Here is a 26,023-nt window from a genome sequence, read left to right as displayed (position 1 = left end):
GAATTCTCCCCCCACACAGGTTCATGTTTCTGCCTGGACAGGTGATGGTCCGCATCACCTCGAGGTTCTGGTTCCTCAGGTTGCCCCGGTACCGCAGCAAGGGCTGAGGAGCTGGTTTCTGCTCACACAGGAGGGGCGGGTCCCGCACTGCTCATGACACAACTGCCAAAGGCCCAAGTCGCTGCTCGCGTTTGGAGAGACCCCAAGAACCTTCACGGCGTGTGCGTGTGTGTGTGTGTGTGCATGCCCGGGCATGCAGGAGGTGGCAGAGGTGCATGGGTCCAAGACCCCATCTGCTCCCACCTGGCCCCACCCCTGCAGGGAGAAGACGTGGAACTGAGGTTCAGTGGGGGTAAGGTGCTGCTCTGCTCCGAGCAGGGCCTCCTTCAACATCTTTATAAGTAGAGCGACCCGGGCACTGACGCTCTCATTCGGTGCATGCAGTCACCAGCCTTCTTGTACCCCGGAAAAGCAGCTTCCAATGTTCCATACCTGGCTGGGATGTGTCATTTACTTGTATTTGGATGCAGACAGAACCAGGCCCAAGTCCCCACCTCACTCTCATTCATTTAACTCTCCACAAGCTCAGACGTGCGTGCACACTCACACAGGCACTCTTACCCGCACTGGTCACAGGGGCACACGCTCTCAGACGTGCACGGGATGCTCTGAGCACCCTCCTTTGCGGTGGAGGACACCGCACGTGGACAAGAGTTTCTGGCTGTCATCCCTTGCTTCTGCGGCACAGGGTGTGGGGACATCCTCTGGGCTCCACCTCAGTCACATGCCAGACGCACACCGTCCCTCGGTGCCGGCGCAGCCCACACCCTTACCCCGCGATCACCTTCCCACCGCTTCCCAGACCAGACGCCTCTGTACGCCCGCTGACAGCCTCAATTCCCCTGTGCCTGGAGGGTCGCCTCCTGCTAGCCTGCACAACCTAGCCAACTTCTCCACGTGCAGTGGCCTGTGACCCCAGCCTGGGGAGGGGGCCCCTTCCCTGGGTGTCCGCCCTTAGCCTGAGGGGGGGCCCACAAAGCTCTCCTACACTCACCACTGCTGACCAACTCTTATGTTAACCTCTCCTGGTTCCTTTGCTGTGTGGGTACTGCCTCCTGACTGGACACAGACTGATACACACACAGCTCCCTCTTACATATACACTTCTTATCTCACATGCACGTGGTTACACACTCTCACATTGTTGCACACTCACCCCCCCCCTTCCCCATTCTCTCGTTCATTTAGTGAGACACACTGAGCCTGCCCAGCCCTGACTGTAGGCTCACCTCACCAGCTCTCCTGATCAGCCCTGGCCATCAGGGGCCACACACAGCTCCCCTGAGGTTCCCTCGACCTCCTCACCACCCTCAGTGGAGGATGTGCTGCCATCTGACCATGCCAGGCCAGATCCAGGCAGTTACTTCCTAACCGGGTGCACTTGGCTAATCAGAGGGAGTCACACTCACCGTGGTCATGGACACACCCAGGGCCCCAGACAACTAGAAATGTCCTAGGACTACACCTTGAAAGCCAGAATTCGGGGCTCTCAAGAAAGAAAAAACATTGTGAGATGGTATGATCTGGGAACCGTGTGGGGTTACAGCAGTGCCTGAATCTGTGTGCAAGGCAGGCCCTTCCTGCAGAATCCACTCACCGGGCAGCCCCGCTCCTGCCCTTGATGAGCGCCAGATCATGCAGATGACAGTTTTATTATGGCCCAGCAGAACCTCCTTAACAGACGGTTTCCTAATGCCATCATCTTCACTGGGAATAGGAACCAGATCTCGTGGACTCCTCCCCAGGGGCGGCCCCTCCCCCTGCGGGCCTGCTGTCCCCGTGGGGGGGGGGGTCCCTCCAGCCCCAAGGCCCAGACAAGGGTGCTAGGCACCATCACCCTCTCCTTGTCCACCTCACGCCCCTCCTCCCATATCCCGTTCACGTTTTCTCTTTATTCCAGTTGAATATTTGATACGTACAAAGAGTATATTTTGCAGAACATTTATGCCGAAAGTATATTCTGTGACAAACATCCATGAACCCATGGCTGACCTAACTGGACACTTGGCATTGCTGCTGCCCCTCCCACGCCCTCACCTTCCACCTCATCCACTCACAGCAAACGTGAATCTGTGTCTGTGTTTTTCTTATCCCCCTCCATTTTAAAACACTTTTACCTCATTCTATTTTTTTTTTTTTTGGAATTTTTTAATTTAATTTTATTTATTTTTTTATATAGCAGGTTCTTATTAGTTATCCATTTTATATATATTAGCATATATATGTCAATCTCAATCTCCCAATTCATCACACCCCCGCCCCGCCACTTTCCCCCCTTGGTGTCCACATGTTTGTTCTCTACATCTATGTCTCTATTTCTGCCCTGCAAACTGGTTCATCTGTACCATTTTTCTAGGTTCCACATATATGCGTTAATATACGATATTTGTTTTTCTCTTCTGACTTAGTTCACTCTGTATGACAGTCTCTAGATGCATACACGTCTCTACAGATGACCCAATTTCGTTCCTTTTTATGGCTGAGTAATATTCCATTGTATACATGTGCCACATCTTCTTTATGCATTCGCCTCTCAACGGGCATTTGGGTTGCTTCCATGACCTGGCTATTGTAAATAGTGATGCAATGAACATTGGGGTACATGTGTCTTTTTGAATTATGGTTTTCTCTGGGTATATGCCCAGTAGTGGGATTGCTGGGTCATATGGTAATTCTATTTTTAGTTTTTTAAGGAACCTCCATGCTGTTCTCCATAGTGGCTGTGTCAATTTACATTCCCATCAACAGTGCAAGAGGGTTCCCTTTTCTCCATACCCTCTCCAGCATTTGTTGTTTGTAGATTTTCTGATGATGCCCATTCTAACTGGTGTGAGGTGATACCTCATTGTAGTTTTGATTTGCATTTCTCTAATAATTAGTGATGTTGAGCAGCTTTTCATGTGCTTCCTGGCCATCTGTATGTCTCCTTTGGAGAAATGTCTATTTGGGTCTTCTGCCCAGTTTTAGATTGTTTGTTTTTTTTTTTAATATTGAGCTTCACGAGCTGTTTATATTTTTTGGAGATTAATCCTTTGTCCATTGATTCATTTGCAAATATTTTCTCCCATTCTGAGGGTTGTCTTTTCATCTTGTTTGTAGTTTCCTTTGCTTTGCAAAAGCTTTTAAGTTTCATTAGGTCCCATTTGTTTATTTTTGTTTTTATTTCCATTATTCTAGGAGGTGGATCAAAAAAGATCTTGCTGTGATTTATGTCAAAGAGTGTTCTTCCTATGTTTTCCTCTAAGAGCTTTATAGCGTCCGGTCTTACATTTAGGTCTCTAATCCATTTTGAGATTATTTTTGTGTATGGTGTTAGGGAGTATCCTAAAATCATTCTTTTACATGTAGCTGTCCAGTTTTCCCAGCACCACTTATTGAATAGACTGTCTTTTCTCCATTGTATATCCTTGCCTCCTTTGTCATAGATTAGTTGACCATAGGTGTGTGGGTTTATCTCTGGGCTTTCTATCCTGTTCCGTTGATCTATTATTTCTGTTTTTCTGCCAGTACCATATTGTCTTGATTAGCTTTGTAGTATAGTCTGAAGTCAGGGAGTCTGATTCCTCCAGCTCTGTTTTTTTCCCTCAAGACTGCTTTGGCTATTCAGGGTTTTTTGTGTTTCCATAAAAATTTTAAGATTTTTTTGTTCCAGTTCTGTAAAAAAAAAAAAAAGCCATTCGTAATTTGATAGGGATTGCATTGGCTCCGTAGATTGCTCTGGGTAGTATAGTCATTTTCATAATATTGGTTCTTCCAATCCAAGAACATGGTATATATCTCTCCATCTGTTTGTATTATCTTTAATTTCTCTCATCAGTGTCTTATACTTTTCTGCATACAGGTCTTTTGTCTTCCTAGGTAGGTTTATTCCTAGGTATTTTATTCTTTTTGTTGCAGTGGTAAATGGGAGTGTTTCCTTAATTTCTCTTTCAGATTTTTCATCATTAGTGTATAGGAATGCAAGAGATTTCTGTGCATTAATTTTGTATCCTGCAACTTTACCAAATTCATTGATCAGCTCTAGTAGTTTTCTGGTGGCATCTTTAGGATTCTCTATGTATAGTATCATGTCATCTGCAAACAGTGACAGTTTTACTTCTTCTTTTCCAATTTGTATTTCTTTTTCTTCTCTGATTGCCGTGGCTAGGACTTCCAAAACTATGTTGAATAATAGTGGCGAGAGTGGACATCCTTGTCTTGTTCCTGATCTTAGAGGAAATGCTTTCAGTTTTTCACCATTGAGAATGATGTTTGCTGTGCGTTTGTTATATATGGCCTTTATTATGTTGAGGTAGGTTCCCTCTATGACCACTTTCTGGAGAGTTTTTATCATAAATCGGTGTTGAATTTTGTCAAAAGCTTTTTCTGCATCTATTGAGATGATCATATGGTTTTTATTCCTCAATTTGTTAATATGGTGTATCACATTGATTGATTTGTGTGTATTGAAGAATCCTTGCATCCCTGGGATAAATCCCACTTGATCGTGGTGTATGATCCTTTTAGTGTTGTTGGATTCTGTTTGCTAGTATTTTGTTGAGGATTTTTGCATCTATATTCATCAGTGATATTGGTCTGTAATTTTCTTTTTTTTGTAGTATCTTTGTCTGGTTTTGATATCAGGGTGATGGTGGCCTCATAGAATGAGTTTGGGAGTGTTCCTTACTCTGCAATTTTTTGGAAGAGTTTGAGAAGGATGGGTGTTAGCTCTTCTCTAAATGTTTGATAGAATTCACCTGTGAAGCCATCTGGTCCTGGACTTTTGTTTGTTGGAAGATTTTTAATCACAGTTTCAATTTCATTGCTTTTGATTGGTCTGTCCATATTTTCTATTTCTTCCTGGTTCAGCCTTGGAAGGTTATACCTTTCTAATAATTTGTCCATTTCTTCCAGGTTGTCCATTTTATTGGCATACAGTTGCTTGCAGTAGTCTCTTAGGATGCTTTGTATTTCTGCAGTGTTTGTTGTAACTTATCCTTTTTCATTTCTAATTTTATTGATTTGAGTCCTCTCCCTTTTTTTCTTGATGAGTCTGGCTAATGGTTTATCAATTTTGTTTAACTTCTCAAAGAACCAGCTTTTAGTTTTATTGATCTTTGCTATTGTTTTATTTGTTTCTGTTTCATTTATTTCTGCTCTGATCTTTATGATTTCTTTCCTTCTACTAACTTTGGGTTTTGTTTGTTCTTCTTTCTCTAGTTCCTTCAGGTGTAAGGTTAGACTGAGACTTTTCTTGTTTCTTGAGGTAGTCTTGTATTGCTATAAAATTCCCTCTTAGAACTGCTTTTGCTGCATCCCATAGGTTTTGGGTCATTGTGTTTTCGTTGTCATTTGTCTCTAGGTATTTTTGATTTCCTCTTTGATTTCTTCCATGATCTCTTGGTTATTTAGTAACGTATTGTTTAGCCTCCATGTGTTTGTGTTTTTTACGTTTTTTTCCCTGTAACTGATTTCTAATCTCATAGTGTTGTGGTCAGAAAAGATGCTTGATATCATTTCAATTTTCTTAAATTTACTAAGGCTTGATTTGTGACCCATGATGTGATCTGTCCTGGAGAATGTTCCGTGCGCACTTGAGAAGAAAGTGTAATCTGATGTTTTTGGATGGAATGTCCTATAAATATCAATTAAATCCATCTGGTCTATTGTGTCATTTAAAGCTTGTGTTTCCTTATTAATTTTCTGTTTGGATGATCTGTCCACTGGTGTAAGTGAGGTGTTAAAGTCCCCCACTATTACTGTGTTACTGTCAATTTCCTCTTTTAGAGCTGTTAGCAGTTGCCTTATGTATTGAGGTGCTCCTATGTTGGGTGCATATAAATTTATAATTGTTATATCTTCTTCTTGGATTGATCCCTTGATCATTATGTAGTGTCCTTCCTTGTCTCTTGTAACAGTCTTTATTTTAAAGTCTATTTTATCTGATATGAGTATTGCTACTGCAGCTTATTTTTGATTTCCATTTGCATGGAATATCTTTTTCCATCCCCTCACTTTCAGTCTGTATGTGTCCCTAGGTCTCAAGTGGGTCTCTTGTAGACAGCATATATATGGGTCTTGTTTTTGTATTAATTCAGCGAGCCTGTGTCTTTTGGTTGGAGCATTTAATCCATTCACGTTTAAGGTAATTATCAATATGTATCTTACTACTACCATTTTCTTAATTGTTATGGGTTTGTTTTTGTAAGTCTTTTTCTTCTCTTGTGTTTCCCACTTAGAGAAGTTCCTTTAGCATTTGTTTGTAGAGCTGGTTTGGTGGTGCTGAATTCTCTTAGCTTTTGCTTGTCTGTAAAGCTTTTGATTTCTCTGTTGAATCTGAATGAGATCCTTGCTGGGTAGAGTGATCTTGGTTGTAGGTTCTTCCCTTTCATCACTTTAAATATATCTTGCCACTCCCTTCTGGCTTGTAGAGTTTCTGCTGAGAAATCAGCTGTTAACCTTATGTGAGTTCCCTTGTGTGTTATTTGTCATTTTTCCCTTGTTGCTTTCAATAATTTTTCTTTGTCTTTAATTTTTGTCAATTTGATTACTATGTGTCTCGGCGTGTTTCTCCTTAGGTTTATCCTGCCTGGGACTCTCTGTGCTTCCTGGACTTGGGTGTCTATTTCCTTTCCCATGTTAGGGAAGTTTTCGACTATAATCTCTTCAAATATTTTCTCAGGTCCTTTCTCTCTCTCGTCTCCTTCTGGGACCCCTATAATGTGAATGTTGTTGCGTTTAACATTGTCCCAGAGGTCTCTTAGGCTGTCTTCATTTCTTTTCATTCTTTTTTCTTTATTTTGTTCTGCAGCAGTGAATTCCACCATTCTGTCTTCCAGGTCACTTATCCGTTCTTCTGCCTCAGTTATTCTGCTATTGATTCCTTCTAGTGTAGTTTTCATTTCAGTTATTGTGTTGTTCATCTCTGTTTGTTTGTTCTTTAATTCTTCTAGGTGTTTGTTCTTTAATTCTTCTAGGTCTTTGTTAAACATTTCTTGCATCTTCTTGATCTTTGCCTCCATTCTTTTTCTGAGGTCCTGAATCATCTTCACTATCATTATTCTGAATTCTTTTTCTGGAATGTTGCCTATCTCCTTTTACCTCATTCTTTTTTTTTTAAATTAATTAATTTATTTATTTATTTGTGGCTGTGTTGGGTCTTCGTTTCTGTGCGAGGGCTTTCTCTAGTTGTGGCAAGCGGGGGCCACTCTTCAACGCGGTGCACAGGCCTCTCACTATCGCGGCCTCTCTTTTTGCAGAGCACAGGCTCCAGACGCGCAGGCTCAGTAATTGTGGCTCATGGGCCCAGCCGCTCCGCGGCACGTGGGATCCTCCCAGACCAGGGCTCGAACCTGCGTCCCCTGCATTGGCAGGCAGATTCTCAACCACTGTGCCACCAGGGAAGCCCTTTTACCTCATTCTTGGAAGGCACTTTTGCTGGGTAGAGAATTCTGCAGGACTGTTATTCTGTCCTTCAAAGGCATGTTTCCGCTGCCCTGCTTCTGAAAGCTCTGTGCTTGTTCTCATTGTCCCTCCTTGGTGTTCTCTCTTCTCTCTGGTTGCTTCTAGGACCTCCTGTGTTTGGTGCTCTCCAGTTTCACTCCGATTAGCCAGTCTGCTCACCCCCATGTGGCTTTCCTCCTTCTCGGCTTATCCGAGACATTTCAGTGTCATTAAAATAAATTCACATTGTTTTTCAACCATCACCACCATCCATCTCCAAAACTCTTCCGTCTTGCAAAACTGAAACTCTACACCCATTAAACACTAACTCCCATTCCCCACCTTCCTCCAGCCCCTGGCAACCACCATGTGACATTTTGTCTCTGAATCTGACTACTCCAGGTACCTCATATGAGTGGAATCATACAGCATTTGGCTTTTTGTCACTGGCTTAATTTCATTTACCATAATGTCCTCAAGGTTTATCTATGTTGTAGCATGCATCATAATGTCCTTCCTTTCTTAAGGTTGAATAGTATTCTGTTGTATGGATATACCACATTTGGTTTATCCATTCATCCACTGATAGACAGTTGGGTTGCTTCCACCTTTTAGCTATTGCAAATAATTCTGCTATGTACATGGCATACAAATATCACTTCGAGACCTTGATTTTCAGTGTATACTCAGAAGTGGAATTGCTGGATCATATGGTAATCTTATTTTTAATTTTTTGAAGAACTTTTACGCTGTTTTTCACAGTGGCTGCACCGTTATACATTCCCACCAACAGTGAATAAGCGTTCTAATTTCTCCACATCCTTGCCAACACTTGTGATTTGCCATTTTTTTAAACATCTTTTTTGGAGTATAATTGCTTTACAATGGTATATTAGTTTCTGCTTTATAACAAAGTGAATTAGCTATACATATACATATATCCCCATATCTCTTCCCTCTTGTGCCTCCCTCCCACCCTCCCTATCCCATCCCTCTACGCGGTCACAAAGCACCGAGCTGATCTCCCTGTGCTATGTGGCTGCTTCCCACTAGCTATCTGTTTTACTTCTGGTAGTATATATAAGTCCATGTCACTCTCTCACTTCGTCCCAGCTTACCCTTCCCCCTCCCCATGTCCTCAAGTCCATTCTCTACGTCTGTGTCTTTATTCCTGTCCTGCCCCTAGGTTCTTCATAACATTTTTATTTTTTTCTTTAGATTCCATATATATGTGTTAGCATACGGTATTTGTTTTTCTCTTTCTGGCTTACTTCACTCTGTATGACAGACTCTAGGTCCATCCACCTCACTACAAATAACTCAATTTCATTGCCATTTTTTTTGACAGTAGCCAACCTAATGAGTGTGTGGTTATATCACACTGTGGTTTTGATTTGCATTTCCCTAATGATCAGTAATGTTGAGCATCTTTTCATGTGCTTACTGGCTACTTCTTCTCTGGAGAAATGTCTGTTCAAGTGCTTTACCCATTTTTTTTTAAAGTCTTTATTGAATTTGTTACAATATTGCTTCTGTTTTGTGTTTTGGTTTTTTGGCCGCGAGGCATGTGGGATCTTAGCTCCCCAATCAGGGGTGGAACCTGCACCCCCTGCATTGGAAGGTGAAGTCTTAACCACTGGACTGCCAGGGAAGTCCCATTTTGCCCATTTTTAAATTGGGTTTTGTTGATGTTGTTGAGTTGTAGTTCTTTATATGTTCTGGATAGTAACCTTTTATCAGACAGATGATTTGCAAACATTTTCTCCCATTTCACAGGTTGCGCCTTTTCACTTCGTTGACTGTGTCCTTTGATGTTTTAAATTTTGATGCAATACAATTTATCTATTTTTCCTTTTGTTGCCTGTGCTTTGCTGTCATGTATGTTTTAAAGATGTGCCCACAACTCTTCCTTTAGAACCGAGTAAGAACAGAACCAGTCAGTTCTTGGCTCCATTCTGGCAGCCCACCCACGCTGCCCTGGCCGCCTGCCACCGGCCAGGTAAATGCCTGTGCACCGCAGGTTTCTGCTGCGACTCCTGCCTTGGCTCACAGGACCACAGCACCCAGGTACAGGAGAGACCGGAACGGCTGAGGGGCTCACCATCCACTGGGAGAGGGCACACACAAGCCTGGCCATGTGGGCCCACCCTTAGTGCCAGAGTCCCAGGGGTCCTCCATTTCCAATAGGCACCGACACTGCAGATGCTGGGGCATGCGCCCCCCCACTCTAACTGCCTCAGCGCACACAGTGGGCACAGTGCCCAGGGGCCCACACAAATGTTTTAGTTTATGTTAAAGTCAGAAGGAAGAAAAAAATGTAATAATAAGGACTGTGTAATAATAAAGCAGCCTGGATTATACTTGTCTTTATATTAATAGTCATGAAATATAATCCTACTTTTTCATGGGGAAAGGGGCCCACAGAGGTCACAGGGCCTGAACCCACAGTCAGTAGTCATGACGTGGCCCTGGCCCAGGCTCCAGAGTCCCCCCCACAGAGAAGGTGGAGTCCCAGGCCAGCTGAGTTTGGCTCAGAGCCCTTCCCTCTGCCTGTGTGGCCACACCTCCTCCCCACACGTGCCAAGGTGCCAACCCCAGGAGTCCTGTGTGACCACTCAGTGCGCCCTGCCCAACAACTCAGTTCCCTCCTGCCTTCTCTGCACCCGGGGTTCAGAGGGCTCTCGGGCTCCCGCCTGCCCCGGGCAGCTGACACACACGCCTGTTCCCAGGTGTCTTTCCGAGCCCTTCGCTGGGCTTCCTGTGCCCGGCCCGATGCCCACAGCCTTGGCCCGCAGGTCCCACTGTGGTACCCTGGCTCTGGGCCTCGTGCTAACTCTTCCCAGCCTCGCCCACGACCCCTGCGTATGTGGTCCCCCACCCCGTCTTCTCTCCTGGGCGAGCCCCTGTCCAGCTCAGCCCTCTCCCCCCACTCCCCCAGCCATGCTGGCCTTTCCCCCCTTAACTCCCAGAGCACCGACCTGATGCTAAAAGAAGCAGAGACTGTAAAGACCCACAGGGCCAGCACTGGGCCTGTCTTGCTCACCGCTGCATCCCCACAACCTTGCCTGATGCCTGGCACAGAGGAGGTGTGAAGGGAAGGTCTGGGTGGGCTCTAGTAATTTGACAGTCCACAGGCAGCTCACCTTTTTTTTTTTTTTTTTAAATTAATTAATTAATTAATTATTGGTTACACTGGGTCTTTGTTGCTGCTCACGGGCTTTCTCTAGTTGCGGCGAGCGGGGGCTACTCTTTGTTGCGGTGCGCGGGCTTCTCATTGCAGTGGCCTCTCTTATTGCGGAGCATGGGCTCCAGGCGTGCGGGCTTCAGTAGCTGTGGCTCGCAGGCTCTAGAGCACAGGCTCAGTAGCTGTGGCCTAGCGGGCTTAGTTGCTCCGCGGCATGTGGGATCCTCCCGGACCAGGGCTCGAACCCGTGTCCCCTGCAATGGCAGGTGGATGCTCAACCGCTGCGCCACCAGGGAAGCCCAGGCAGCTCACTTTGAGAGCCAGCTGCCTCTGTCCATGGGTCCCTGGCTCAGCTCAGCTGTACTCAGTCACAAGCCAATGCCTCCTGCAGAGGGAATCTGACAGCTTGTCCCAGTCCTGATGCTGCGAATTGAAGCCTTTGTCTACAAAATCATCGAGAAAACTCTGGCCTCTGCAGGCGTACCCAACAGATGGCCAGCTTAGTGCATACACTGGGCGCTCAATAAATGCCAGGGCTATCTTCTGCCCTGATGCCCAGCGACGACACCAGTCACCACTAGTGCAGCCTTGATTCCAGTCGTAAATTTCTTCTCCCCCAAAATGCTGCCAGCAGCCCTCAGTGGGCAGCGTGTGCCAGGGTGGCCACAAGTCTGAGTGGCCTTCCTGGTCTGGCCTGGGCACCCAGTAAGGGCCAGCTGCTTGGGCCCACACACAGGGAGGAGCAAGCAGCCATCCTGGCACACACTGGGTGCCCGGGGCTCTCCATGCTCCTGCGAGCTCTGCCTCGTACAGAGCCCCCGCTCCTGCCTGCCTGGCTGGTTTGCGGCTTCGCACACAGCACAGCTCTCCGGGCCCTTCCCACCATCATCCCTCCAGCCTGAGCCCTCTCTGTGTGGTCCGTGGTGGGGAGGGCAGGGGACCCCATGCGGGGGTGCAGTGTCTCCCCAGACGCCCATCTTCCTGGGCCCTGGCTGGACAGGGTGGCCGGTGGCCTGTAAGAGCAGCTGGACGGAGGAGGAGAGACCTGAGGGCCAGCCGGTGCCTCAGACGCACCACCAGCCCTGCACGCACAGGCACCCTCCTCCACACGTGCGAAAAGCTCTGCCTTGCACACCTTGCCTGAGCTCTCGCTGTAGACCTCGCTCTCCCCATCCAACGCTGGGAAACGCAATTCACCTCTTGCCCTCAGAGTGGAACCGCAAGCAGGCCCGGGTCTCCTGACACCCCACCACGCCATGCGCCCAGCCCTCTGCTGAGTGGGGAAGGAGTCAGGGCGAGGCTGAAGTTCGGGGGAGTGAGCCGTGCAGCCGAGGTCTGCAGCCCGGCAGCCCGGGAGGCAGCAGCCCAGACTCATCCCCGGCACACAAGCCCCAGCCTTCCGCTCCCAGAGGCCTGGGGCCCAGGCTGCACCCAGCACGCACCCGGGGCCACCACCCACGCTTCCCCACCCGCCCAGGCCAGATGCAGAGGCCTCGCTCAGATGACGGACACTCCTGCCCAAATGTGATTTCCCAGCTGATGCTGAGTTAATCACCAGCCTCACTGGCAGTTCCTTCCGGCTTCTGTGCAAAGGAAACTGCCAATTAGGTTACAATTAATTTCTTACCCAGGGCAAGGCCTGGCTGGAAAAAGACTGGCCACCCAAGTGGCCTGCTGATGATTGTGTGCGGGTCACCAGGCTCTCTCGGCTCCAGGGCTCTTGTGCCCTGCAGCCCCAGTCAAGGGCGGGTGTGCCAGCCCTGGCTTAGGGGTGACGGGTCAGGACATCCCCGGCTTGGACCCTGGTGCCACTGCTTGGGCAACTGTCCCCCCTCACACCCAGCAGGGCACTGCGACTCAGACTTAAACCTGTCACCCCACCTATCTAGAGCTCCTCAAACAGAGGTGGTCCTGCCCATCTCTGCCCCTCCCCCAGCACCCTTCTCGCCCTTATTCAACATTAACCGGCGAGATTTCTACATTCTTCCCGAGAGGCCCTGTTCTAAGTGCTTCACGCACGTTGTCCCACTTAATCAACACGACATCTGCCAGAGGTAACGACGACAGCCAGAGGTAACAATGACAGCTTTGTTTCCTGTCTTACAGAAGGGGAAACCAAGGCAGAGAAAGGCTACCTTGCCCAAGGCCACACAGAGAGTGCGTCAGGACTTAAGCCGAGGGTCCCACCCAGGCCAGTGTACGTGGCCACCAGGCTCCTCTGCTCAGTGACGGCCGTGCACACGTGTGCGGAAAAGCCAGGGCACCATGACCTGGGACTCCGGGCCACCCACCCACCTGCTTGCTAACCAGGCGGAAAATGCAACCATAAATAACCATCCACAGCCGCCTTCAGCCTCCTCGAAAAGGCAGGAGTCCCTAAAAGCCCCTCATGTAAATTTGCTCTTTCACGTCTCAGTGAAATAGGGCGAAGGCCCAGGAAGGCATGACCAGGTGGGAGTTTGCTCAGCCAGCGCCCGCCTGACAGGCACAGACACAGTCACGGCTGCTGTGTGCGCGGGCGCCCATGGATGCTGGGGGCCTGACGTGCCCTTGCCCACTGGACACAGAAGAGAGCCTTGAGGGTCCTTCACTCTGCCCCTGTCAGGTCCTAGTACCACCTTGAGAAGTGAGTCTAGATACAAAGGAGAGATTTCAGTATGACTTGCGGAAGCAGAGAGACAAGGGCAGAGGCAGGCCAGAGCCGTGCTCCTTCACTGCCTTGCTGTATGGCCAGCTCGGCATTCAGCCTCTCTGGGTCTGTTCCCAGCTGTGAACTGGGACAGGAACCCCTCCCTGGAAGCACTGCTGGGACAGAGCACCTGCTGGTGGAAGCCAGAGCCAGTTCTCCTTTCTCCCTCCCTGACCCTCGAATCAGACCTGCCTGGGCCCACAAAGGCTTCCTGCTAAGCCCGGTCAAGGTCTTCCCACCCTGTGCTGGGCCCCAGCACTCATGCAGCTTCTGGGTGCAAGCTTCTGGGTGGCGGGCGGACTGCACTGCCTTGGGACGTTCTGCTGTCCCGGGAAAACGGCCTCAAGGGACTGGCAGCATGACATCACACAGTTGCAATTACAGTAATCAACTTACACCAGATCCGCCTGGTTATTTTTAGAGTCTGGACTGAGAGTTTAGCGAGACAGGGCAGCCCTGGGTTCCCCTGCTGCTGAGTCCCACCTTGTCAGGTGGGCTGGGTGGGTCACTGGTTCCCAGAACCCCTCCCTTCCTCCCATCCCCTGGGTCCTTCACAGGATGGTCTTTGGGCATTGGCACCTCACATACAAGATGTGACACCATTGCTTCTGGGACATTTGAGCTCAATGTGGCTTCAGGGTCTGGGTCTTCTGACAATGTCCTCAGGGTCCCAGTGGGGTCATGGTGGCTCAGCCCCCACAGAAGGACACTGGAGGAACCCATGTCCTCTTCGAAAGGGACCTCAGGCTCAGACACTGAAATGTCTCTGGACAAAAACTGCTCTGCAACACTTGATGGAACTTTGATAGAGCAAACTCAACAACAAAAAGATACACCCACCCAATTAAAACATGGGCAAAGGACCTGAATAGATACTTCTCCAAAGAAGATACAAACGGCCAAGAAGCACACAAAAGATGCTCAACATCACCAGTAATTAAGGAAATGCAAATCAAAACCACATGAGATACCACTTTGTACCCAGTAGGATGGATACAATTTAAAAATATAAATAGAAAGTAACGAGGATTGGTGAGGATGTGGTGAAATTGGAACCCTCACATACTGCTGGTGGGATCCTAAAATGATTCAGTTGTTGTGGAAAACAGTTTGCCAGTTCCTCAAAAAATGGGACTTGGAATTACCATATGACTCAGCAATTCTACTCCAAAGTATACACCTAAGAGAACTGAAAACAGGGACTCAAACAGATATTTGCATATAAATGCTCACAGCAGCATTATTCACAAGAGCCAAAAGGTGTAAACAACCCAAACGTCAACCAAGAGATGAATGAATAAATAAATGCGATATATGCGCGCAATGGGATATTGCTCAGCCTTAAAGGGCATGAAGTACTGATACATACTACAATGTGGATGCACCTTGAAAACGTCAAACTAAGTAAAAGGAGTCTAACACAAAGGTCAATTTACACTAAATATCCAAAATGGACAAGTCCACAGAGACAGTCGCAGGGTGGCAGTCGCCAGGGGCTGGGGTGGGGGGACTAGGCATCACTGCCTAATGGGTATGGGGTTTCCTTTTGGGGGCGATGAAAATGTTCTGGAACTACACAGGGGTGATGCCTATGCAGCACTGTGAATGTACTAAATGCCACCGAATTATTCACTTTAGGACAGTTAATTTTATGTTACGTGAATTGTAATTGTTCGACACCGCATCCTTCCCCCCTCCCCACCCCACTCCCAGCTGCTAGGCCCCACACAGGCTCCTGCTGTGCTGACCAGGAGAGGCCGGCCTGGAAGAGCGGTACACAGGGGCACATGTCCACAGGGGACCACAGGAGCGTATGCAGGTGCCCCAGCGTGCACCCCACTCACCCACCATGCTCTCTCTCCTCTGGGCGCCAGCCTCCCTTGCAGAGAGAAGGACCCTGTGACAGACCAGCCCGTGGACATGGGCAAAGTGCCCCAGGCCCCTCCAGGCCTGGCTCCTCAGAGCTCTGTGCCCCTCCCCGTGCACACGGCCCGGTGTGGAGTGGCTGACAGGGGCAGGGTGGTGGGACACCATGAACAGGAGACAAACGGACTGTGTTGAGACACTGAGACTGGGGGTTTCTGTCACCCCCAAGTACACAGTCTCTCCTGCTCACAGATACAGGTGGGTGGGAGGCTGCAGAAGCAAAGATTCGAGAGGGTCCACAGTGGAGACTTTACAAGGCTCTGTGGAGTCACGTGTGTGGTCCTGCTGGATGAGTCTCCTACAGAGACCACCTGCAGGTGCCCGTCTGACAAGGCTCAACCCCTCCCAGTGGCAAAGCAAGTGCCCACAGAGCTAAGTGCGTGCTAACCCTGCTTCCACAGGCGAGGAGACAGCGGGTGCTGCACCCACTTCATGGCTAAGTGGCGGCTGGAACGGAGCCCTGCTTCCCAACTCCACCCTTTCTCCTTCCCAGAAAGAAGAGAACAGACAGCAGTGGACGGCCCACAGGCAATGCTGGAAGGGCAGGATGGGGGAGCAGGCAAGGAGAAAGCCCACCCAGGAGCCGCTTCCAGCTTCTGGGTCTTCCACCACCTCACTGTGTCTGTGTCTTTGGCTGTTTCAGAGGCAGGAAAGTTTGAGTAAGAAACTGAGTAAACTCCTTCCCTCCACTCGGACTCCCACCATCACTCTCTGTGCCCCCAGGCCACCCCGCCATCCACCCCGCTCTCAGGTCCTGGCACACAGAGTGCACATCTTCCCAAGCATTTTCCAGGCTGTTAGTTAAAGTTTAGGAACTTACATTGTTCCTTTTCCCCTTTTTGTAAGAGTGAGAACCCTCAGAATTTTCTGGCAACCCCATAGCCACATGGGAGGGGGGGGCTGCAACCAGTTTTGATGTCCATTGTCTTGCCAGGGGCCTTCTGATTGTTTTCACAGCAGAACCCTTCCTCCAATCAGAGAGCATGTCAGGGCCAGCGCTCAGGGCAGAGCTCGGACCTTTGCCTCCCTCTCCCGGCCACCCTGCCCCTCAGGCACTTCTCTGGAGCCCAGGGCCCTGCGGAACCCAGACAGCAGCAGCCCATGTCAGAAGAGCGAAGGCTTAAGACTGCGATAAGGTGCGACCGCCGGTACCCGAATCTGGGAGGGGGGCTGGGGCCCCCAGGACCTGGGTCTGCAGGGGCACGGGCATCTCCCCTGAGCAGGTCCCAGAGCTGGTCCCTGCCTGCCAGAGCCCACCAGGCATCGCTGATGTCATGGAGAGCCTGCACCAGCTGGACCACCAGGTGGGCACACACCTGTGCAGGTGCACAGGTGACCTTTCTGCAGAGGTGCCCTGGCTGCTACACTCTGTGGAGCCACTCACAAGGCGAAAGCAAACAGAGGTGTTTGCTCGGGGCCGGCCACCTGCTCTCCTTGAGGGCCCAGGCGGCGCCTGAACTGCCTCCCCCAAGGTCCCATTGGCGTCAATGCGCCCACAACCATGCCTTCTTGGGGGTGTCAGCTCCAGTGGGGGAGGAGCTAAGGGAACAGTGGCACCTCGCTGCTGCTCTCACCGCCCCCCACCTCGCCCAGTGGACAGCTCAGAGGGCCACTGGCTTTACATCCTCCAGCCTCAGGGACAGAAGCGGGTCCCAGGGGCTCCCACAATTACATAGCTGTGAGGCCAGAGCTCGATGGAAGCCCAGGCGTCACCTGGCCTCAGAGCTCAGGGAAGGTGGACTGTGGGAGGACCAGGTGGGGGGAGGAGGGCAGGATGAGGGTCCCGTGCATAGGGGCTCCCAGGTGTCCTGGAGCAGCAGCCCGAGGAGGGCCTCATCCTCTAAGGTCCTCTGAGGTGCGATGGAGCCCCGTCTCAGGAGTTACAGCCTCCCCTGAACCCCTAAACACGCCGCCACTCTCTGCTGCTCTGAGGCAGGGAGAGGAGAGCCCTGTGGGTTCTGGAGGCCTGAGCCTTCTCACCCCTTCAAGCCCCCCAGGAGCGCCCTCCCCAGGCCACCCAGGTCACGGCCCTCAGAGGGACATCCTGGGCCTGGTCTCTCTGAGCCATACCAATGCCCCAGCCTTCCAGGGGCTAAGGACCCCCACCCAGAAAGCACGGAAGATGGGCCCTTGAAGACCCACGGGAGGCAAATGGGGGGGGGAGGGCAAAAGGTGACCCCCGCTGCCATCACACCCCTGTGGCCCAGGGCCAGGAGGGCCACTTCCCTGCCTGGCTGCCCACCATCCCCTCCCACCCTATCCCTCAGCAGGCCTCCTGCCGTGTACCTCCGTCTGAAATCACACACACACATTTGAGGTAAGTGGCTGCTTAGGGCTTCCTTTACTGCCCATCTCTCCCTACAGGCAGACAGCTCTGAGGTCAAAGGGACCTTCCGTCGTCTCCCGGAGTGCATCCCTAGCCCCAGAGAAGCTCCCCAGGCAGCAGGTGGTCCCTCGGGGAGTGTTTGTGGGCCCATCACTATTACTGTTATTGTTACTGTTGAGTCACTCAGAAAAACAATTGCAGAAATGAGAAGGAAGAAGAAGAAATGAGGAGAAGGAAGAAGAAACAAGGAGGAGGAGAGGACGCGGGGGTTTGAGCCTGAACGCTGCGCCCACACAAGGAAGCGTCCTCTCCCACACCCACGAGAAGGGGGAGGGGTTCCACAGCCGAAATGTATCCACTTCTGTAGGACGGAAGGCATCACTACTGTTTGCGGGGGCACTTCTCCAGCTCTGCCTTTTTCCCAGTTGGGCACTTTCTTCTCCCAGTCTGTCCTGGAGCCCCGGGTAGGAGGGCCCTATCTTGGACAAGGAGACACAGTTGTACCCATGTGCCTTGAAGTCCAGCCCCTCCTCAGCACAGTAGCTCCTGTCAGGTTCTGGGTCCCCAGGCAGAGGGTGGGTGCAGGGGCCACACACCCAGCCTACACCACCAGCACAGAGGCCTCTCTTCCTGCCACTCCAGAGGACACACGCCCCTCCCCTGGGGCTGGCTACGACCAGACCCCAGCTGGTGGCAGCTCCCGGACCTGCAGGACTCCCAGACATCAGCTCAAGCAGCGGTCCCACCTGAGCATCAGCCAGACCCCGAGGGGCTCCTGATTCAGGTGTTGAAGCACAGTGGCACACTTTCCTCCCAGACCCGGGCCAGGCTGTCCCTAGGGCCCCTGGAGCCCCGAGCAGGAGGGTCACCAGTGGGTGAGTGGGCTCAGGGCCACCTTCCTCTCCCGGGACCCCTCCTCAGCCCCACTCCTGGTCCCTACCACCACTGGCCCAGAGAAGGGGCTTGCTGAAAGCCAGAGGACCAGAGCAGGGAGACACAAAGTCCTCTCCATGGATTCAAGTTCACAGGCTGTGGGAGCCTCAGTTTCCTTACCTGTGAAATGGGAAAACAAGGCTACATCCCTCAGGGTTTCGGGAGGATACAGTGAGCTAGCAGACAGGCAGTGCTCAGCACAGGACCGGCAGGCCATGAGCCCCCTGGGGGTGGCTACTGCTGGCATCAGCCTTATCCAGTGAAGATCAGGGGATGGAGGAGTCCTCTCTCAGGTCACAGAGGCGGGATGGCCTCAGGGGAGGCAGCAGCTTCCTGGCCCTCCCTTCCCCTTGGCACCCCATGCTCCAGTTTAAGAGATACCATAATTTTAAATTAGTTTTCTCCTCTCCTGGCTGAAAGGCCATTAGCTCCCCATTAGGTGAATGCATCCCATTTTCTTCACACCACCAAGGAAACAGTGATTTACTTAGCCATCCCTAAAGCAATTCTGCAGAATAAAGGCAATTTTGCAGTAGTCTCAATAAACTTCCCCATTTGCTTTCTGCTCACAGACCCCACCCTTAGGAGCCCACCAGCTGACCCAGCCCCTTGGTCCCTGAGTAGGTTGGACTCTGCTAGGGCCCAGGACAGCCAGTGTGGGACACAGGCAGCTCCCAGAGGCCAGAGGGGCTTAGTGGGCTGGGGCGGAGGAGAAAGAAGGCTGGGCCTAGGCAAGCCTGGTGAAGCCGGACACCATTCATCTCTGGCCAAAGAGGGAAGGGGCTGAAAGAGAGAGAAAGTCAGCAGAGCAGCCTTCCTGGCTGAGGGGCTGCTCTGGCACCTGCTGGTCCAAGCAAAAGTGGCAAACCCAGGTCCAACAGCAGAGGGGTGGGCCCAGCAGCCTGGAGAGGGGGCTGCTAGGTCATGGCCAGCTTTCCTTTCTTCAGTACCCGGGAGTGAAAGGCCCAGAGTCTGTGCACACAGAGAGCGCAGGTCTTTCCTTGTGGCTAGAGGTGCTGAGCAAAATGGGACCCAAGAAGCTAGGCCATAAAGATGAGAGATGTGAGGCCTGGTGAGGAGCAGCAGGAGGTCAGGGAGATGCAGATGGGTGAGGGGTCAGCCTGAGACATTCAGGGGGATCCCCAGAAGCTGGGGCTCAGTTTCTTCATCCATGCCACAGGGATGCCTGTACCTGCGCTGGAGCAGCAAAAGGCCAGAAACTCTTCTAAGAACAACTTTTAGATGGAAGTTCTTTAGCTCTGGTTCCAGGATACCCAGGGTTGATGGGCTGTGCTCCTGAGTATGAGGGGGGAGAGGCAGGTGTCCCTGTGTACACATGTGGGGGTCCCAGAGTGTGTGAGTGGCAGGGAGAGGGGCTGGGTTCCCTGGGGGAGGGTGGAGTGTGAAGGGCCAAGCCACGCTGCGTGAGTGTGTGTGTGTCCACAGGCCTCATGATCACATATCCTTGAGAAAGGGCAGCAGTGTGTCTTAGTGATGACCAAGAGTGACTGTGAGTGTGTGAGCGTGGATTCAAGGGTGTGCGCGTGTGTGTGTGCCCGTTCGTGCACTCACACGGATACCAGCCTGTGGGTGAGGAGTCCTGCCTTGCTCTGGGAGTCTGTGTCTGTGTTGGCTCCTTTTTCTGAAGGTGTGTGCATTCACACACAATGAGAGTGTGTACATGTGGAGGGGGGCACACCGCGAGGGTCTGTTTATGCCCCAGGACCTTGCTCTGAGCATCCCTAGGCCCTCGAGCCCACCCCTGCCAGCCCTGGGGCGGTGCTGTTCCTTCCCCGGCCACTGCCTCTTCATCTGGTTGCCTCCCTACCCCCCTCTCGTCAGTTCCCCAGCACAGAAGAGAGCTTCCCGTCTCGGGGAGGTGTCTGGGCCAGCACGGGAAGGCTTTCCTCCTCTAGAGACCCGGCCCATCCCCCAGGCAACAGGCCTGGCCACAGGAGGGCTGCGTCCACGAGAGGGCGCCCCGGGGCCGAGCTGCTCCCAGCCTGGTGGAGTCTGGGTGGGAGCAGCGGCCCAGCTCACTGGTGGTGGTCTGGAGCAGCTCGCTGAGAGCCAGGCTCAACAGCTCCGGCTCTGCTACTCCGGGTAGAGGGTGCCCGCAGGCCTCTCCACAGGCCCCGCTGTCTCCTCTTGGGTATCGCGGGGCCACCTCTCAACTCCCAGTGCCACCAATCGTGGTTCCTTGCTCATCCCATGGGGAGGGTGGGTGAGGCAGGGGACTTGCTTTCCCTGGATTGGAGGGCCTTTCTCTGACCACCCAACTCCGTGCGTCCAGGCTGTGGAGAAGCCACCTGCATTCCCACCAAGTGTCACAGGCCGCCCTCGCACCCCTACCCCCAACTCCAGCCCCCTCAAGGCCTCAGTTGGGCCCCCTGGCTAAGCGTGGGACAGGCACGGGAAATCCTCCACAAGCTTCTGAGGCTGCCCAGCGTGCCCTGGCTTCCGGCTCACACCTGATCACCCGCCCACAACTACAAAGTTGCAACCCAGAGTTACAAGAGGTCTCCTGAACACCTTGTTTGTGTTTACTTCTGCCCTGCCTTCGGCCTCCTCCTGCCTGTTTTCCCCTCACAGCACCGGGACCCCCAGACTCCCAATGCTTTCCCCCATTCTTCCCCAGGTCAAAGAAAGGGTTTCTCCCCTGGCTTCCCTATGATGGGCTGGGGGCCCATTCTAGCTTCAGTATCTGCCTCTTGAGCTCAAGATCCAGTCACACAAATGAAGCCTTGGGCAGGCCTGTGAACCCAGAGTCTGTGCAGGACCCAGGGCCAGACACAGGGGACCACCACCTCTTCTGTTCCCAAAGGCCACAGGGAGAGAAAGCTCTTTGTAAGCAGTGAGGGAGGGTGGCCGGAGCTCCTCTCTCAGGGAAACTTGGTGCATAGTGAGTACTGAAGAAGAGGAAGTCAAGGACAGTTCGAGGGAAACTAAAATTCGTGGTGTGTGGGCAGGGGGGCGGGCAAAGATTCGACAGCCTTGGGGTTCACTCATCCCGTCAGGGTTTTGGGGGTGGAGGCAGTGGCCAGCCTTTGCAAGGCCATATCTAATCCTCCCAGCACCGATGTTGGCGGCACACGGCCCTACTCCACTCCAGGACGGTCAAAAGCGCTTGGTACAGGTCGGCCCAGAGCCGTCAAATGGTCCCAAAGGCCGCACCTTCAGGTGTCCCCGCCTGGCATCAGCGCGGTACTCGGAAGCCGCGCGTGGGACTGGAGCCACGGCGGGCCCTCAGCCGGCTGCGCTGGGCCAGTCCGAGCGGGCCCTCGAGGGCAGCCTCCCTAGAAACCACAGCCTTTTGGGTTTTCTTAAGGACTAGAGCGGCAAAAACGCACAAGGGAAAAGCAACCATTTTTCAAAATAGCAGATGCCCTCCGCATCCCGCGGCTAGCCAGGGTATCAGAGCTGCAGGAAGAATGCACCGACGTGTAGAGCGACAAGGAAACCAGGACGGCGCAATCTTTTACAGAAACACAACTCCTCCCCGCCCAAGTCGCAGGCTTTCTAGGGCTACCTCACCCGTCCTCCCCCACCTGCACCGAAACGGCTACAAGCTCCGTTCGGTTCGCTCGAAGACGCTGCTGTGGCGCGAGGCGCCACCAGGCTGGGGAGCGCGGCTGCGACAATGGCCCTGGGCACCGACCCCGGCCGCCCGGCCCGCGTGCCGCTCCGACCCGAGTCCGGCTCCAGCCCGAGACCCGCCCAGCGCGCGGGGCCCGAGGCGCCCTGCCCACCACACCACCCCGCTCGCAGCCGAGCCCGGGCGGCCGGCAACTGCGCAGCCCGCTGCCCGCCGCAAACAGAAAGGCGTTTCCGAACGCGTCCACTCAGCCGCTCGGCGCGCGGTGCCAACTTCGCCTCGGCCGCTGCGGGCACCGGTCCCCGGCAGGACTCACCTTCTCCGAGAAGCGGCAGCAGCAGCAGAAACCGCAGCCCCACGGTGCCGGCCGTCGCCTTCGCCATCGCCGGTGCACGCTGGGGCCGCGGCGAGAGGGACGGTGGCTTGGGCTGGGGGTCTCGGCGGCGGGGTGCGGCGCTCAGCCGGGCTGTCCCATGCCCGGCCGGGACGCGGCGGACGCGACGAACACTGCGGGCGCAAAGCGTCGAGGCGCGGGCTCCAGGATACTCTCCGCAGCTGCGCGCCGGGCTCGGGTCGCGGGACTGAGGCGGGGCGGGGCGGGGCGGGGCGGGGCGGTGAGGGGGCGGGGCGGGCGGGGCCCGGGTGCGGGCGGGGTGCGGGAGTAAGGGCGGGGCACTGGGTACCCGACCGGGCGATGCCTGGTGTGGTCCCCGCGGGGCGCGGGTTAGGAGACCAGTGCCGGACGCGGGGTGCGGGCCGGGCGGGGCGCGATTAGGGGCGAGGTGCGGGACCCGGGGTACCGGCCCGCCAGCCGCAGCCCCAATCCGCGCACCTCCGCACGCACAGCCACTCTTCCTCACTCTATGCGCCCGCTCTCGGTCTGTGCGCTTCGACCTTCCCCGCCACCCAGAGAGGGCAGGGAAACCACGGGGATATGGTGTCTGGGCGGACTGGCTGGGGGTGCTCCCGAGTGGACGTGGAGACTAGGCAGGCGCCCCGCCTCCAGGCTCCGGGCGCGGTGCGCATCCTCAGCCATTTCTCAGAGGGGGGAGGCGCGGTGGGAGCGCGGCCTCTCTTGGGGCCGGAGGCGGGAGGAGGGGAAGAGCCCGGGTGGGGGAAGGGGAACCTGGGCGCTTTCTGCGCACGCCAGGGGTGAGCCTGGCCTGTGGCTTCCAATGTCCGCGGTCGCTCTAGGGTTGTCCTAGGGTTAGTTTGTGAACCCGCCTCTTTAGGACTGGTCCAACCAGTGAAACCAGGAAACTTACTGGAGCTGGCTGTAATGGGGTGCTTGGAGGGTAGGTACTCTCTCTCCCCAACCAAACAGAAGAATTCTTAGGATGGGGGGCTGACTGGGTAGCAGAGCAAGTAGCGAGAAGGAACTGGAGCCCCAAAGAATTTAATTTTTGCCCAAAGAAATGATGCCCATAAACACATCCAGTACTAAAAAGGGAAGACTCTGGGTCCCCAACATGGGGGGTCCTGGAGGTTGGAGGTGAGCTCTAGGCCTCTGTGGGAAAAGTCCACTGTTCTACTCCCACCCGCTAGCTGCCTTTGTGGTCTGGCCCTCACCTAGGCACAGAAGAATGCATGTCCAAGGGGCCTTGGGGTGGGAGGGTCCAGGGTACCTAGGCCTGGGGTGCCCCTATTTCAGTGTCTCTTCTTCCTGCTGTGCACAGAGCCCCGCCCTCTTGCCTGGCTGAGCTCGGGGCTGAATAAGAGCTCTGCACATCACTCTGCAGATATGAAGTCAAAGTGAAGTCACCCTCGCAGGCAGGAGGAGGAGCTGCCAAGACAGGCTGGCTGGGGACTCTGCCAGGCGAGATGTCCAAGCCAGCCTGCTGGCTGGAGGCCAGGGCACAGTGCTGCCAGCTCGGGAGAGCCACCCTGCGGCCACCAGACCTTGTGTTGCCTGCCTCACGCTCCCCGAGCCCCAGGCCCTTGGATTTATGGGGCTGGAGTTGGCCATGGGGGACTCCCCTGGGTGTAGACAGGCCCTACCTCTGGTGCTAGTAATAACTACCAAGGCTGCACATTCAGGCCTGTGCACAGGGAAGGGACCTGAGTGGGAAGGGAGGGCCTGAGGGGAACTTCTCTGTTACCAACAGGCTCCCGTGGCAGAAGAATGCAGAAGGAAGAGGGGTGGCCTGGCCCATTCTTCCAACCAGCCCCACCCCTGTGCCCCCCAGGGACCACCCTGGCCAAGCCTTGGCTGACACCGGTCAGGCTGGATGTCTGGTTGTGCTCCGTGTGACCACCTCAAGGGCCCATTTGAGGCTGTGTTCCTTCCTCGGTCGTCAGACCCTTCCACTCTCCTGCACCACCCTTGGGGGTCTTGAGAGGACATCTGACACTATGGTGGGGACATTGCCCTCTTCTTAGAAAAAGGTCTGGGGAGCCTCATATGTGTACCCCTGTACCCACATGTGCCTACACCTGCGTTCACGTACAGGGATATGCGCGGATACCCTCACCCGCGTGCATGCCCAGAGATCTGACCAGAGAGGGATCCAGGAGAGCGCAGAGGTGAAGCGCTGGGCTTGCTGACCTCGGGTCCTGCATATCCATAAGAGACCCCCCTGTGAGGCTCAGACAAGGCCTGACCTCAACTCTTTGCCTTACTCACCCTTCCATGGGCCCCCTAATGGAGTTGTTTTTCTCCTCTGAATTTCCTGCCCCACCTTCCTTTCCTCCCTTCCTTCCTCTGCTCTCCCCTTCTCCTCATTCCCCTCCTTCCCTCCCATTCTCTGCAAGAATCTCTTCTCCATTCCTTTGCCCCAGCACAAGAACCAGGCTAGCTGCCTCACTGGGGCCTCAGCGTCTTCATCTGTAACACGGAAATCACGATGTAGTAACTGCCTTGCAGTGTTATGGCTGAACCCAAATGAAGCATTGACAGAATCAGCACAGTTTCTGGCTCCCCAGAAAATGAGCTTTTTTTTTTTTCTTCTCTTCTTCCAGGGTCCTCTGAAGTCCAAGGAGCTGTCTGGGTGGTAGGTTGGGGGCAGTGGCATTGTGTGAAGGTTGAAGGTGTGCTCTGAGTTGTATCCTGGCTGGGTCTCTGGTCTGTGTGACCTTGGCATGTTTGCAACGTCTCTGGGCCTCAGGAAGGCAGAGCTCCATCCCCCCAGGTGCCTGAAGACAGGTGAGTCCCCGGCAGTCAGCATGAGCTGTCACTGTCATCATTGATTCCCATCAGCTGCAGACGCTGAGGCCGAGGCCAAAGCGGTCAGTGGACATTGCTAAGGTAACACGGAAAGCAGCTGGTCCCTAAATCAAGCTGTCTGTTGCCCTCAGCTCTGGCTCCCCACTTGTATAGGTAACGAATCACACCTGTATGGGGATGGCAGCCAGTGAGACAGGCCTGCAGGAGCCAACACCTGTCTCTGGCCCTCCCCATAGGACCCGCAGCTTTCTCAGTGAAAGAAGGGAGAACGCTGGAGCCCCAGAGTCCTCTCTGCCACAGCAGCACTTATCTGGGTGTATACTTACACATTCGGGACCAGTGGGTTGATTCATGCTGACGCCTCACTGAGGCTTTGGGGGCTTGGCTCACACCGAGTCCCTAGCCCGAGGGTACCACTGGCCCGAGGCCGCTGGAACCTGATGGGGCCTCAGGCCTGGCAGTGCCCACCTCTTGCCTCAAGGACACCAAGGAGAAGGCCCATCCTGGCTCACGAGTGAGCGTGGTAATAACAGGGAGCTTGAACTGGCGAGTCCGGCAGATATGGCCTGAATGCTTTTTAGAAAAAACATCTCCCAAGGCAGTTTCATAATCTGCCTTGTAATGCAGATTTAGACAAGTTTTTACGAATGCACTTTTTCAAATAGGTCTTAATGGATCCTTTGCAGTAGTTACAGTACATTGTGTAAATGCAAACAGAAGGCTTT

The 26,023-nt window shown here is 53.2% G+C and overlaps 1 protein-coding gene across 1 annotated transcript in view; it reads right to left on the bottom strand.

Annotated features, from left to right (window-relative positions):
* RET (ret proto-oncogene) overlaps positions 1–22,707 on the bottom strand; it is a 59,686-nt gene extending 36,979 nt beyond the window's left edge. The window contains exon 1 of the mRNA XM_057531536.1: positions 22,452–22,707. Coding sequence (XP_057387519.1) covers positions 22,452–22,518 — 67 coding nt within the window. The 5' untranslated portion in view covers positions 22,519–22,707. The remainder of the gene's footprint in view (positions 1–22,451) is intronic.
* Between the last annotated feature and the right edge of the window lie 3,316 nt (positions 22,708–26,023).

The sequence above is a fragment of the Balaenoptera acutorostrata genome, chromosome 16, assembly GCF_949987535.1.
Source record: "Balaenoptera acutorostrata chromosome 16, mBalAcu1.1, whole genome shotgun sequence".
Classification (NCBI taxonomy): domain Eukaryota; kingdom Metazoa; phylum Chordata; class Mammalia; order Artiodactyla; family Balaenopteridae; genus Balaenoptera; species Balaenoptera acutorostrata.
This window is presented reverse-complemented; position numbering and strand designations above follow the sequence as displayed.